The sequence below is a fragment of the Oncorhynchus clarkii genome, chromosome 2, assembly GCF_045791955.1.
Source record: "Oncorhynchus clarkii lewisi isolate Uvic-CL-2024 chromosome 2, UVic_Ocla_1.0, whole genome shotgun sequence".
NCBI classification, from domain to species: Eukaryota; Metazoa; Chordata; class Actinopteri; order Salmoniformes; family Salmonidae; genus Oncorhynchus; species Oncorhynchus clarkii.
Window position 1 is genome coordinate 22,284,981 of NC_092148.1, and position 14,242 is coordinate 22,299,222.

General features: G+C 42.3%; 1 protein-coding gene across 1 annotated transcript; it reads right to left on the minus strand.

Annotated features, from left to right (window-relative positions):
• Positions 1-6,193: 6,193 nt before the first annotated feature.
• Positions 6,194-10,028, minus strand: LOC139424463 (protein O-linked-mannose beta-1,4-N-acetylglucosaminyltransferase 2-like). The gene has a single exon (XM_071176334.1). The coding sequence runs from the start codon at positions 10,003-10,005 to the stop codon at positions 8,230-8,232; it is 1,776 nt and encodes a 591-aa protein (XP_071032435.1). The 5' UTR covers positions 10,006-10,028; the 3' UTR covers positions 6,194-8,229.
• Between the last annotated feature and the right edge of the window lie 4,214 nt (positions 10,029-14,242).

The following is a 14,242-nucleotide window of genomic DNA, read 5'->3' on the forward strand; positions in this document are numbered from 1 at the left end:
TGGCACCCTATTTCCTACATAGTGCACTACTATTGAGCAGAGCCCTATGGTCAAAAGTAGTTCACTTTATAGAGAAAGGGGTGCAATTTGGGACGAACATTCATTCTGCTATGCTCTGCCACCCGGCTCCCCCTGCCACTCCTCCACTCTGGGGGCAGGCCACTGTCACTTACCCCCATACGCCAGTGCTGCCCATCTGGGCTTGTCAGAGCGCATCTCATCTCCCAGGCTAAGCTGGCAGAAAATAGCCCCGTGGAGAAGAGGGAAGGATGGGAGGGAAGAGAATGAGGGATGCCAGGAGGCAACTTGTCTTCCAAGGGAAATGCAGGTAGTCTACTTTTCATAGGACAATGTATGATGATGAGACCAAGAGTGCATGCACTCACTTTCTGTCTCGGATGTTTGTTATAATTACATTTTGATGCAGTACAGTTTTTTCTGGGGGCCATGTGTAACTAAAAAACCTGTATGTATGGCCTAAGATATCATTAGAGCCCCAAAAAATGAACCAAGGAACCCTTATTTAGAACCTAAAAATAAGCAGGTAAATACTGCTTTGAGTTTGACTCAGTCTATGAGTATCAGTTATAGAAGTTATCTAGGTTGCGCTTCTTTTTCGTGTGTGCAATTTACTTCTCAATCAAAAATGATATTGATTACATATGTAATATGAATGTAATTGCTTAGAATGATTATTCTCATGAGATGTTTGCCAGAGCTATGAAAAAAGACAAAATATACAGTACCAGACAAAAGTTTGGACACACCTACACATTCAAGAGTTTCTTTATTTTTACTATTTTCTACATTGTAGAATAATATTGAGACATCAAAACTATGAAATAACACATATGGAATTGTGTAGTAACCAAAAGTGTTATACATATTTTAGATTCTTCAAAGTAGCCACCTTTTGCCTTGATGACAGCTTTGCACGCGCTTGGCATTCTCTCAACCAGCTTCACCTGGAATAATTGTCCAACAGTCTTGGAGTTCCCACATATTCTGAGCACTCGTTGGCTGCTTTTCCTTCACTCTTCGGTCCAACTCATCCCGAACCATCTCAATTGGTTTGAGGTCAGGTGATTGTGGAGGCCAAGTCATGTGATGCAGCACTCCATCACTTTCCTTCTTGGTCAAACCAAAAATCTCAAATTTGGACTCATCAGACCAAATTACAGATTTTCACTGGTCAAATGTCAATTTCTCGTGTTTCTTGGCCCAAGCAAGTCTTTTCTTCTTATTGGTGTCCTTCAGTAGTGGTTTCTTTGCAGCAATTTATCTATGAAGTCTCCTCTGAACAGTTGGATGTTGAGATGTGTCTGTTACTTGAACTCTGTGAAGCATTTATTCGGCCTGCAATTTCTGAGGCTGGTAACTGTAATGAACGTATCCTCTGCAGCAGAGGTAACTCTGGGTCTTCCTGTCCTGTGGCGGTCCTCATGAGAGCCAGTTTCATCATAGCGCTTGATGGTTTTTGTGACTGCACATTTTCTGGATTGACTGACCTTCATCCCTTAAAGTAATGATGGACTGTCGTTTCACTTTGCTTATTTGAGCTGTTCTTGCCATAATATGGACTTGGTCTTTTACCAAATAGGGCTATCTTCTGTATACCACCCATACCTTGTCACAATACAACTGATTGGCTCAAACGCATTAAAAAGTTTTTGTGGAATTTCTTTCCAAGGCACACCTGTTAATTGAATTGCATTCCAGGTGACTACCTCATGAAGCTGGTTGAGAGAATGCCAAGAGTGTGCAAAGCTGTCATCCAGGCAAAGGGTGGCTACTTTGAAGAATCTCAAATCTCAAATATATTTTTATTCGTTTAACACTTTTTTGGTTACTACATGTGTTATTTCATCGTTTTGATGTCTTCCCTATTATTCTACAATGTAGAAAACAGTAAAAAATTAAGAAAAACCCTTGAATGAGTAGGTGCCCAAACTTTTGACTGGTACTGTATATAAAATTAAGTTTTATTCAATTACTCACAGTTACTCAATGCGCTTATTTTTTAAACATTATAGTAAACATAATACATGTACACTAGTTTCTGACACAGTCTTAGCAAATATAATTTATTTACTGAAGGTGGTATACACAAACTGACAAGCATTACAAACACACAAAATACTACATCACATTGAACAACAGTTCAAAATAATCTCAACACTGACAGAACTGCATTTGAGATTTTTTTTTTTTTTTAAACAGTTCAAGTTTTGACTTTCAAACCGAAACATATCTCAATCAAAAAACGATCAATTCCAGTTATTGAGGAATTTAGTTAATTGGTAAGATACCTCAATGGGTACAGCACAATGGGTAGGATATTCACACACTAGCCAGTCAGCACTACATTTAAATCCCTTGATTATTATGACACCACTAATGTCCATTAAATTGTTACACCAATACACACATTGAAAAGTCCATGAATTGGCACTGGCAATCTATGTGTCACTCGTGCTGTTCTAGGGGAAGAGAGAAACCCAATCCAATGCTATTGATTCACAGATTCATGTCACCACTCTGTTGCCTCAAAAACCGTCAAACTAGTTTCAAACCTGTGACCTCTGCTGAAAACTCAACCCCGGGACAGAAAGATCTGGGTACGCATGTCAAGTGTCTCAGAGTAGGAGTGCTGATTTAGGACAGTTTAACCTTTTCGATCACAATACAGTGACTTCAGAAAGTATTCACACCCCTTGACTTTTTCCACATTTTGTTGTGTTACAGCCTGAATTTAAAATTGATTCAAGTGAGATTTTTCCACTGTCGTACACACAAAACAGCATAATGTCAAAGTGGAATAATGATTTTCAAAACATTTCAAAATTATACTGAACAAAAATATAAACGCAACATGTTTGTCCCATGTTTCATGAGCTTAAATAAAAGATCCCAGAAATGTTCTTTCCAATTTTGAGCATAAATGTATTTTAAGTCCCTGTTAGTGAGCATTTACCCTTTAACAAGATAATCCATCCACCTGACAGGTGTAGCATATCAAGAAGCTGATTAAACAGCATGATCATTGCATAGGTGTACCTTGTGCTGGGGACAAAAGGCCACTAAAATGTGCAGTTTTGTCACACAACACAATGCCACAGAGGTTTCAAGTTGAGGGAGCATGCAATTAGCATTCTGACTGCAGGAATGTCCACCAGAACTGTTGCCAGATAATTTAATGTTAATTTCTCTACCATAAGCCGCCTCTAACATCATTTCATTTTTCAATTTGGCAGTATGGCCAACCGGCCTCACAACCACAGATCACATGTAACCATGCCAACCAAAGGACCTCCACACCCGGCTTCTTCACCTACGGGATTGTCTGAGACCAGCCACCCGAACAGCTAATGGAACTGAGGAGTATTTCTGTCTGTGATAAAGCCCTTTTGTATAATTTAAAAAAATTCTGATTGGCTGAGCCTGGCTCCCAAGTGGGTGGGTCTATGCCCTCCCAGGCCCACCTATGACTGCGCCCCTGCCCAGTCATGTGAAATCCATAGATTAGGGCCTAATTTGTTTATTTAAGTTGACTGATTTCCTTATAAACTGTGCGTCAGAGTGAAAAGAAGGAAGCCTGTACATAATTAAAATATTCCAAAACATGCATTGTTTGCAACAATGGAACTAAAGGAATACTGAAACAATGTGGCAAAGCAATTCACTTTTTGTCCTAAATACAAGGTGTTAGATTTGGGGCAAACCCAATACAACACATTACTGAGTACCACTCTCCATATTTTCAAGCATAGCGGTGGCTGCATCATGTTATGCTTGTAATCGCTAAAGACTGGGGAGTTTTTCAGGGTAAAATATAAATGGAATGGAGCTAGGCACAGGCAAAATTCTAGAGGAAAACCTGGTTCAGTCTACTTTCCACCAGACACTGGAAGATTCATTCACATTTCAGCTGGACAATAACCTAAAACACAGGTCCAAATCTACAGTCGTGGCCAAAAGTTTTGAGAATAACACAAATATTAATTTTCACAAAGTCTGCTACCTCAGTTTGTATGATGGCAATTTGCATATACTCCAGAATGTTAGGAAGAGTGATCAGATGAATTGCAATTAATTGCAAAGTCCCTCTTTGCCATGCAAATGAACTGAATCCCCCAAAATCATTTCCACTGCATTTCAACCCTGCCACAAAAGGACTAGCTGACATCATGTCAGTGATTCTCTCATTAATTAACACAGGTGTGAGTGTTGATGAGAACAATGCTGGAGATCACTCTGTCATGCTGATTGAGTTCGAATAACAGACTGGAAGCTTCAAAAGGAGGGTGGTGCTTGGAATCATTGTTCTTCCTCTGCCAACCATGGTTACCTGCAAGGAAACACGTGCCATCATCATTGATTGGCACAAAAAGGGCTTCACAAGCAAGGATACCGCTGCCAGTAAGATTGCACCTAAATCAACCATTTGTCAGATCATCAAGAACTTCAGGGAGAGCGGTTCAATTGTTGTTAAGGCGGCTTCAGGGCGCCCAAGAAAGTCCAGCAAGCACCAGGACCGTCTCCTAAAGTTGATTCAGCTGTGGGATCGGGGTACCACCAGTACAGAGCTTGCTCAGGAATGGCAGCAGGTAGGTGTGAGTGCATCTGCACGCACAGTGAGGTAAAGACTTTTGGAGGTGGCCTGGTGTCAAGAAGGGCAGCAAAGAAGCCACATCTCTTCAGGAAAAACATCAGGGACAGACTGATATTCTGCAAAAGTTACAGGGATTGGACTGCTGAGGACTGGGGTAAAGTAATTTTCTCCTTTCCGATTGTTTGGGGCATCCGGAAAAAAGCTTGTCCGGAGAAGACAAGGTGAGCGCTACCATCAGTCCTGTCAACAGTAAAGCATTCTAAGACCATACATGTGTGGGGTTGCTTCTCAGCCAAGGGAGTGGGCTCACTCACAATTTTATAAATAAAGAATGGTACCAACACATCCTCAGAGAGCAACTTCTCCCAACCATCCAGGAACAGTATGGTAACGAACAATGCATTTTCCAGCATGTTGGAGCACCTTGCCATAAGGCAAAAGTGATAACTAAGTGCCTCAGGGAACAAAACATCGATATTTTGGGTCCATGGCCAGGAAACTCCCCAGACCTTAATCCCATTGAGAACTTGTGGTCAATCCTCAAGAGGCGGGTAGACAAACAAAAACCCACAAATTCGGACAAACTCCAAGTATTGATTATGCAAGAATGGGCTGACATTGGTCAGGATGTGGCCCAGAAGTTAATTGACAACATGCCAGAGCGGATTGCAGAGGTCTTGAAAAAGAAGGATCAACACTGCAAATATTGACTCTTTGCATCAACTTCAAGTAATTGTCAATAAAAGCCTTCGACACTTATGAAATGCTTGTAATTATACTTCCAGTATACTTCCAGTATTCCATAGTAACATCTGACAAAAATATCTAAAGACACTGAAGCAGCAAACTTTGTGTAAATTAATATTTGTGTCATTCTCACAAAAGTGAATGTTCCTGAGTAGCCGAGTTACAGTTTTGACTTAAATCTGCTTGAAAATCTATGGCAAGACCTGAAGATAATTTGCTAGTAATGATCAACAACCAATTTGACAGAGCTTGAAGAATTTTGAAAAGAATAATGGGCAAATGTTGCACAATCCAGGTGTGAAAAGCTGTTAGAGACTTGCCCAGAAAGACTCCCAGCTGTAATCGCTGGCAAAGGTGATTCTAACATGTGTTGACTAAGTGGGTTGAATACTTACGTAATAAAGATATACCATTTACAAATGTTAGTATTTTTCTTCCACTTGACATTACAGATTATTTGTAGAGGAATTTAATTGTAAATTTTTTCAACCATTTTAATCCCACTTTGTAACAACAAAATGTGGAAAAAGTCAAAGGGTGTAAATACTTTCTGAAGGCAATGTATATACGCTTAGTAGGACAGGAGGGCTGCAGCAAGACCTGATCCTACATCAGCACTCTTACTCTGGGGGCTTGGTACATACTGGGAAGCTAGTCATTACTTTAGTTTTGCACACCACAAGGCAATGAAAAGTAACAGGCAGCATTGCACACTATCATATAGACTTGGGCTCAGTCCCAAAATCAGCACTATTTTTAGGCTCTGGTCACCTTTATCGGTCTTGGTCAAAAGTAGTACACTATAAAGGGAAGAGGGTGCCATTTGGGATACAAACCCTGCATCACGGATGGTTAGCAGCACTGATGAGCCGTAGAATGGGTTACTCATCCAGCTTGATTTGGGGCAGAGCAGTCATTACCACCCTTTCAAATTAAAAGCATAACAGGCTAATTATAGTCAAGTTTATGCATGCATATAACCTGCGCAAAATGTAAATGATCACAATCAGAAATGGTACCCATTAATAGTAAGTAAGGAATTCTGATCATTTTCTGCAACTGTGTGGACTGAATAACAAAAAATAGGACAATTGAACTCAGAATTGCTGTAATGGGGACACTGAAGTGATATGAACCTTTTTGTATTTATCATTTGACACACAGGGCAATGGCAAAGAAACTGATTGAAGAAACTTCAGTTTTTCTGAAAGAAATAGAACTACCCCTTGCATATCTAGTGACCGCACAGCAACAGAACCTTTGACATAAATACATGATAATAGATTCTCTTAATTTTCATTTAGAGGAACCCTGTTCTTAAAAGACTACTACATTTGAATGAATAATGCATGTTTTAGTCAGCATCTTTAGAAAACTGGCAACATATTTTCCTGGACACACTCTTTGAAAGTTTTATCTTCTTGAATTAATATCTCAAATAATCTAGAAGGGGAATAATTTATTATCCATGGGCCACAATAGTTCAAAACAGTTAATGGCAAATATTAAAGCCTCAATGAAGCACAAGATAATCCAAATCACAACTAATAACACATACTTAATGGTACTGTAGACTGGTGACCATATTTTCAAATTCACTTTGGTTTCTCTCAAAGGAATACTTCGGGATTTTGGCAATGAAGCCCTTTATCTACTTCCTCAGGGTCAGATGAACTCATAGATACCCTTTTTATGTCTCTGTGTGTGGTTTGAAGGAAGTTGCTAGCGCTACTAGTGTTAGCACAATGACTGGAAGTGTATGGGTATCTGCAGCCTGGGCAACTCCAGTCCTCGGGGGCCTGATTGGTGTCACACTTTTGCCCCAGCTAACACACCTGACTCCAATAGTCAACTAATCATGAGCTTCAGTTAAAAAAACTATTAGTTTTAAATCAGATGTGTTTGCTAGGGATCGGGGGAAAAGTGTGACACCAATCAGGTCTCCGAGGACTGGAATTTCCCAGGCCTGAAGCAGATACCCAGCTAGCAGATACCCATAGACTTCCAGTCATTGTGCTAATGCTAGTTAGGATTGGCTCGCAAAACTACTTCTAACTTCCTTCATACTGCACGCAGAGGCATAAATATGGTACCCACGAGTTCATTTGACTCTGGGTAAGTAGACAATTGCCAGAATCTCACAGTATCCCTTTAAGGTTTTGGCAACATTCTGCAATTATGTAAATTGCCAATTAGAAAGGCAACATGACAAGTCATCCTAAAGTCCCACCTGGGCTTTGCTGAAAACCTACATTACACACTCAAATAAGTACAGGTATAGATAGATAGGTTCAGTGTTTAAGACTAATAAAAAAACATACATGAATATATACTATACATTTTTGCTCATAAATAAGTATATTAAAGAAATTCCTATAGCTCAAAAATACATGTTGTATAGCACTTTCTGCAGGTACAGACAATGCATCCTTAAATCGTGACTCATGTATTCCCTCGTCCCATGCTAAATGCCATTGAATTTCTACTGCATTTCACCCTCTGTGTGAGGACATGGTTGTCTCATCAAACAGCAGTCTCTCATCCTAGATACAGATTACATCATATCAACTATCCTCAAATCGGAGACAATCCTCAATCACAGAAGTTCCTTTTAAAAAGAGATTGAACGAGATCTTAAGCACTTGCAAATTCATAACATATTGCAGGAAACATACATTTATCGTGCAGGACGTAACATGTCATACAAAATGAATGACGTCGTATACAATTGTGCACCATTTTCCGGGACCCATTTTGTCTCGTGAGCGCTACTTTCAAAACTACTGGCTGAAATTATACAGAACCTTTCTTGCATCACCTTCAATAATCCAAAGCCCCAACATCTGATCATCTGTAAATATCAACTCAAATTATGTCCTGCACGTGAGTACATCTGCAAAGGGCCCCAGGAGGTTTTTGTTAAAGATGCAGCGCACCCACACCAGGTACGTCGTAAACGGTTTGATGTTTTCAGAGAAGGTATAGTTCTGGTGGGGGAGAATATAAGGCATGTACGTGTTCTCTCCTTGCTCCTGGATCCACACTTCGTACTTCACCTCCCTGACTTTCAGGTACTTGAGGTTCCAGGGGATTTGCCACGACACAGTCAGCATGGCCTCGTTGGTGGCCTGGACCGACGTCTGGCACTGGGGCTCTCTGACCTGGCCTGGGTGGACCGTGCTGGCAGGCTTGGCCTTCTTCAGATTGGGCCTGGTTTTCACTGTCGCTCTGAGAGCCTCTAGTAAAGAAGGGATGTCCACTATGGTGTCCTGGTAGATGCGATAGAGCCACTCTGGGTTGCGGCAACACAGGTGTCTGGGCACTTCCTTACTGGCCAGGATGTGTTCCTGGTCTTCCTTATCCAGGTGGGCTATACCTCCCTGCTCCCAGGGCCTCTCTGGGTAGGCCACAGAGTTCTCCTCCACCATGTTCCTCCAGGCCACATACTGCAGGTCCATGCCTGGTAGAGAGGCTAGGGTTTTGTAAGGGGTGTACTGCTCTGGGTTGACCGCATAGGGGAAGAGCTCCACTACGACGGCCCCCCGGGAGAGGAAGAGAGAGGAGACCAGCTGGGCCCCGTGCATGCTGACCAATATGGAGGCCCCGCTGATGACCTTGATGATACTGGGGAAGGTCTGCTCCTCCAGAGACACTGTCACCGCTCTCATCTGGAACTCCTGCGCTAACGCCAGGATCAGCTCCGCTTCATTCAGGATGAGTCTGTTGATGGAGCGACTGAACACTACGATGTACTCGTCCTTTTCCTCCGCTGCGCTCTCCTCTCCTCCTCGCGTGGTGATATTGAGCTTCTCCATCAGCGATGAGGAAAACTGCCGGATCTCGTTCCCAGAGACCAGGATGTTGGCTTTGGGGCCCTGTGGCTGGACAAAGCCGTACTGGTACCATGTGGTCATCTTGGACAAGCCCACATAGGACTTTGTGAAGCACATAAGTTTGCCAAAGTTCCTCAGCTGTTCTTTGAGAAGTGGCTGCTTGCTGCTCAGCAGGCGGTAGAGGTCAAAGTGTGCGCCCTCACCCCAGCCCTCCATGAAGACCAGGCGGGCCTCATCGTCCAGGTCCGAGTACTGCTGCATGGTGTAGAAGATGGGAAGCAGGTCATCGTGGAAGACGTGCATCAGATTATCCGGATTGAACCGGTTGAGGATGAGGGTGACGTCAGGGATGAACACAGGCTTGGGCATAAACTTGAGGGCAGCTGCGGGCAGCTCCAGGAAGTTGAAGTACTGGGTGTTGTGATCCTCCACAGAGGACAGGTCCAGCAGGGCCGGCTGGAATCGCCGGGGCCCCAGGTTGGGCAGCATGAAGGAGGAGTTGCTGTGGAAGAAGACAAACTCTTCGGCCTCGGTGCAGTAGCACAGGTAGTCGAAGCGGCAGATGCGGTCAGTGTGCATCTTGCCGGTGCAGACCATACGGGTGCCATACTCTTGGAGGGCCAGCAGAGCAGCGTGGTAGTCTATCTGGGCCTGGGACAACTCCTGGGACTGGCGGGTCAGCTGCAGCTCCTCCTCCAGTACTGCAGCGTGCTCGCTTAGCCTCACGTACTTCCAGAGCAGTGCTGCCACCACCGACACCAGCAGGCCGTTCAGTATCGCCGCCACGTTCATCCTGCAGCTCGCCGCACGCATCACAGCTCCACGTCCAATTTGATCTCTGACCTCACACGCATGCTTCGACTCCCGCTAGCCAGGCGCCGATACACCTGGAGAGAGAGAGAGAGAGAGAGAGAGAGAGAGAGAGAGAGAGAGAGAGAGAGAGAGAGAGAGAGAGAGAGAGAGAGAGAGAGAGAGAGAGAGAGAGAGAGAGAGAGAGAGAGAGAGAGAGAGAGAGAGAGAGAGAGAGAGAGAGAGAGAGAGAGAGAGAGAGAGAGAGAGAGAGAGAGAGAGAGAGAGAGATGGTGGGGGGAGGGAGGGAGATTATTTTTAGCATATTACTGATATCATGTTTCCAACTGAACATAATATATTTCAGACTTTCCAAATTCAAATTACATTCAAACTCAAAGTAATCATATAAATAATATCAAACAAAGCGCAAGCCTATTATTTACAGTGCTATTGATGAAGGTCTACATACCGGTAGAACAATTTCAATTTTAGGGATCAAAGCATGGCTCAGAGCCCCTTTCCCTTGGAGAAGCCTTTGTCTGTGTCCCAAATAAATGGATACTCCGGGATTTTGCCAATGAAGCCCTTTACCTACTTCTCCAGAGTCAGATGAACTCGTGGATACCATTTTTGTGCCTCTGCATGCAGTTTGAAGGAAGTTTCTCACTAGCGTTAGCTCAATGGCTATCTAGCGTTAAGGCAATGACTGGAAGTCTATGGAAACTAACAACACTAGTTAACATAGGCTCGCGATACTACCTCTTAACATCCTTCATACTGGACACAGAGACATGCAAATGGTATCCACAAGTTCATCTGACTCTGGGGAAGTAGACAAATGGCCTCATTGCCAAAACCTCAAAGTATTCATTTTAAGTGCACTACTTTTGACCAGGACTCATATGGCTCTGATCAAAAGTAGTGCACTGTATAGGCTAGGGAAAAGTGTGCCATTTGAGCCATATCCTTTGTTTACCTTGGTGGATAAGCACAGGCTTTCCAGGAACCTCAAATCCCACTCCCCTCCTGGTTATGTCTTGATGAATGACATTGTGAGGAGAGAAAGGGGAAAAGAAAAGTTACTCTTAAAACTACACTAATCTGCATATTGAGAGAACAAGTGAGTCATGTGGTGAGACAGACCATCTGCATCCTAAATGCTATTCCCTATATAGTGCACTACTTTTGATCAGTCCAGGATCCATAGGGCTGCAGTAAAAAGTAGTGCACTATTTGGGATCCCAAGCAATTGCATCCAGACTATGGGGGTAAATAGTCATCTAAAGGTTAACTGCTACAAGAACAAATGTTTCTATAGGCTAGCCTCTGCCTGAGATACTATAAATATCACTTTCCATAATAGCGGCTGAGATTAAAATAATATAATTTTTGCAGTATAAAAAAGTTGAGGGTGTTCACTGCTTTATATCACCATAACTTAGCAATACTCAAAAAGAAGAGTCAAGAGAGTTAGTCCGTAGATGCCAATGACTACGCTATCTCCCTAACCTTCAACTTTGGGCTGCAGACACTAAATACACTTCATTCCTCTCCCTGGAGCCAGATGGTCTGCAGTAGACTTGGTCGGTATACTGTATATGCCGTATTCCAGAGTATTTGGTAATAGCCACGGGACTCTGCCTAGAAGGCCAGCATCCCGGAGTCGTCTCTTCAATGTTGACGTTGAGACGGGTGTTTTGCGGGTACTACTTAATGAAGCTGCCAGTTGAGGCGTCTGTTTCTCAAACTAGACACTCTAGTGTACTTGTCTTCTTGCTCAGTTGTGCACCGGGGCCTCCCACTCCTCTTTCTATTCTGGTTAGAGCCAGTTTGCGCTGTACTGTGGAGGGAGTAGTACACGGCGTTGTACGAGATCTTCAGTTTCTTGGCAATTTCTTGCATTGAATAGCCTTCATTTCTCAGAACAAGAATAGGCTGACGAGTTTAAGAAGAAAATGCTTTGTTTCTGGCTATTTTGAGCCTGTAATCGAACCCACAAATGCTGATGCTCCAGATACTCAACTAGTCTAAAGAAGGACAGTTTTATTGCTGCTTTAATCAGGACAAACGTTTTTAGCTGTGCTATCAATCGCAAAAGGGTTTTCTAATGCTCAATTAGCTTTTTAAAATTATACACTTGGATTAGCTAACACAATGTGCCATTGGAACACAGGAGTGATGGTTGCTGATAATGGACCTCTGTACGCCTACGTACAGTTGAAGTCCGAAGTTTAAATACACCTTAGCCAAATACATTTAAACTCAGTTTTTCACTATTTAATCCTAGTAAAAATTCAGTTAACTTAGGTCAGTTAGGATGACCACTTTATTTTATGTCAGAAAAATAGTAGAGAGAATGATTTATTTCATATTTTATTTCTTTCATCACATTCCCAGTGGGTCAGAAGTTTACATACACTCAATTAGTATTTGGTAGCATTGTCTTTAAATTGTTTAACTTGGGTCAAACGTTTCAGGTAGCCTTCCACAAGCTTCCCACAATAAGTTGGGTGAATTTTGGCCCATTCATCCTGACAGAGATGGTGTAACTGAGTCAGGTTTGTAGGCCTCCTTGCTCGCACACACTTTTTCATTTCTGCCCACAAATTTTCTATGGGATTGAAGTCAGGGCTTTGTGATGTCCACTCCAATACCTTGACTTTGTTGTCCTTAAGCCATTTTGCCACAAATTTGGAAGTATGCTTGGGGTCATTGTCCATTTGGAAGACCCATTTGTGACCAAGCTTTAACTTCCTGACCGATGTCTCGAGATGTTGCTTCAATATATTCACATAGCATCATGAGGGAGGAAAACTATCTATTTTGTGAAGTGCACCAGTCCCTCCTGCAGCAAAGCACCCCCACAACATGATGCTGCCACCCGCGTGCTTTAAGGTTGGGATGGTGCTTTCCTCCAAACATAACGATGGTCATTATGGCCAAACAGTTCAATTTTTTTTTCATCAGACCAGAGGACATTTCTCCAAAAAGTACAATCTTTGTCCCAATGTGCAGTTGCAAACCGTAGTCTGGATTTTTAATGCTGGTTTTGGAGCAGTGGCTTCTTCCTTGCTGAGCGGCCTTTCAGATTTGGTCGACATAGGACTCGTTTTACTGTGGATATTGATACTTTTGTACCTGTGTCCTCCAGCATCTTCACAAGGTCCTTTGCTGTTGTTCTGGGATTGATTTGCACTTTTCACAACAAAGTACGTTCATCTCTAGGAGACAGAACGTGTCTCCTTCCTGAACGGTATGGTGGCTGCGTGGTCCCATGGTGTTTATACTTGCGTACTATTGTTTGTACGTGTTTGAACGTGGTATTTTCAGGATTTTGGAAATTGCTCTCAAGGATGAACCAGACTTGTGGAGGACAACAATATTTTTGTTTTTGGCTGATTTCTTTTGATTTTCCCTTGATGTCAAGCAAAGAAGCACTGAGTTTGAAGGTAGGCCTTGAAATACATCCACAGGTACACCTCCAATTGACTCAAATTATGTCAATTAACTTATCAGAAGCTTCTAAAGCCATGACATAATTTTCTGGAATTTTCCAAGCTGTTTAAAGGCACAGTCAACTTAGTGCATGTAAACTTCTGACTAGAGGTCGACCGATAAAGATGTTTCAACGCCGATACCGATTATTGGAGGACCAAAAAAGCCGATAACGATTAAACGGACGATTTTTTAAAATGTTATTATTTATTTGTAATAATGACAATTACAACAATACTGAATGAACACTTTTATTTTAACTTAATATAATACATCAATAAAATAAATGTAGCCTCAAATAAATAATGAAACATGTTCAATTTGGTTTAAATAATGCAAAAACAAAGTGTTGGAGAAGAAAGTAAACGTGCAATATGTGCCATGTAAAAAAAAAAGCTAAGGTTTAAGTTCCTTGCTCAGAACATGAGAACACATGATAGCTGGTGGTTCCATTTAACACGAGTCTTCAATATTCCAAGGTAAGAAGTTTTAGGTTGTAGTTATTATAGGAATTATAGGACTATTTATCTCTATACTGTTTGCATTTCATATACCTTTGACTATTGGCTGTTCTTATAGGCACTTTAGTATTGCCAGTATAACAGTATAGCTTCCGTCCCTCTCCTCGCCCCCAGCTGAGCTCGAACCAGGAACACAACGAAAACAGCCACCCTCCAAGCATCGTTATCCATTGCTCCACAAATGCTGCGGCCCTTGCTGAGCAAGGGGAACAACTACTTCAAGGTCTCAGAGCGAGTGCCGA

Excerpts from the sequence above, each read along its gene's own strand:
- LOC139424463 (XM_071176334.1), bottom strand. The coding sequence starts at position 10,005 with ATGCGTGCGGCGAGCTGCAGGATGAACGTGGCGGCGATACTGAACGGC.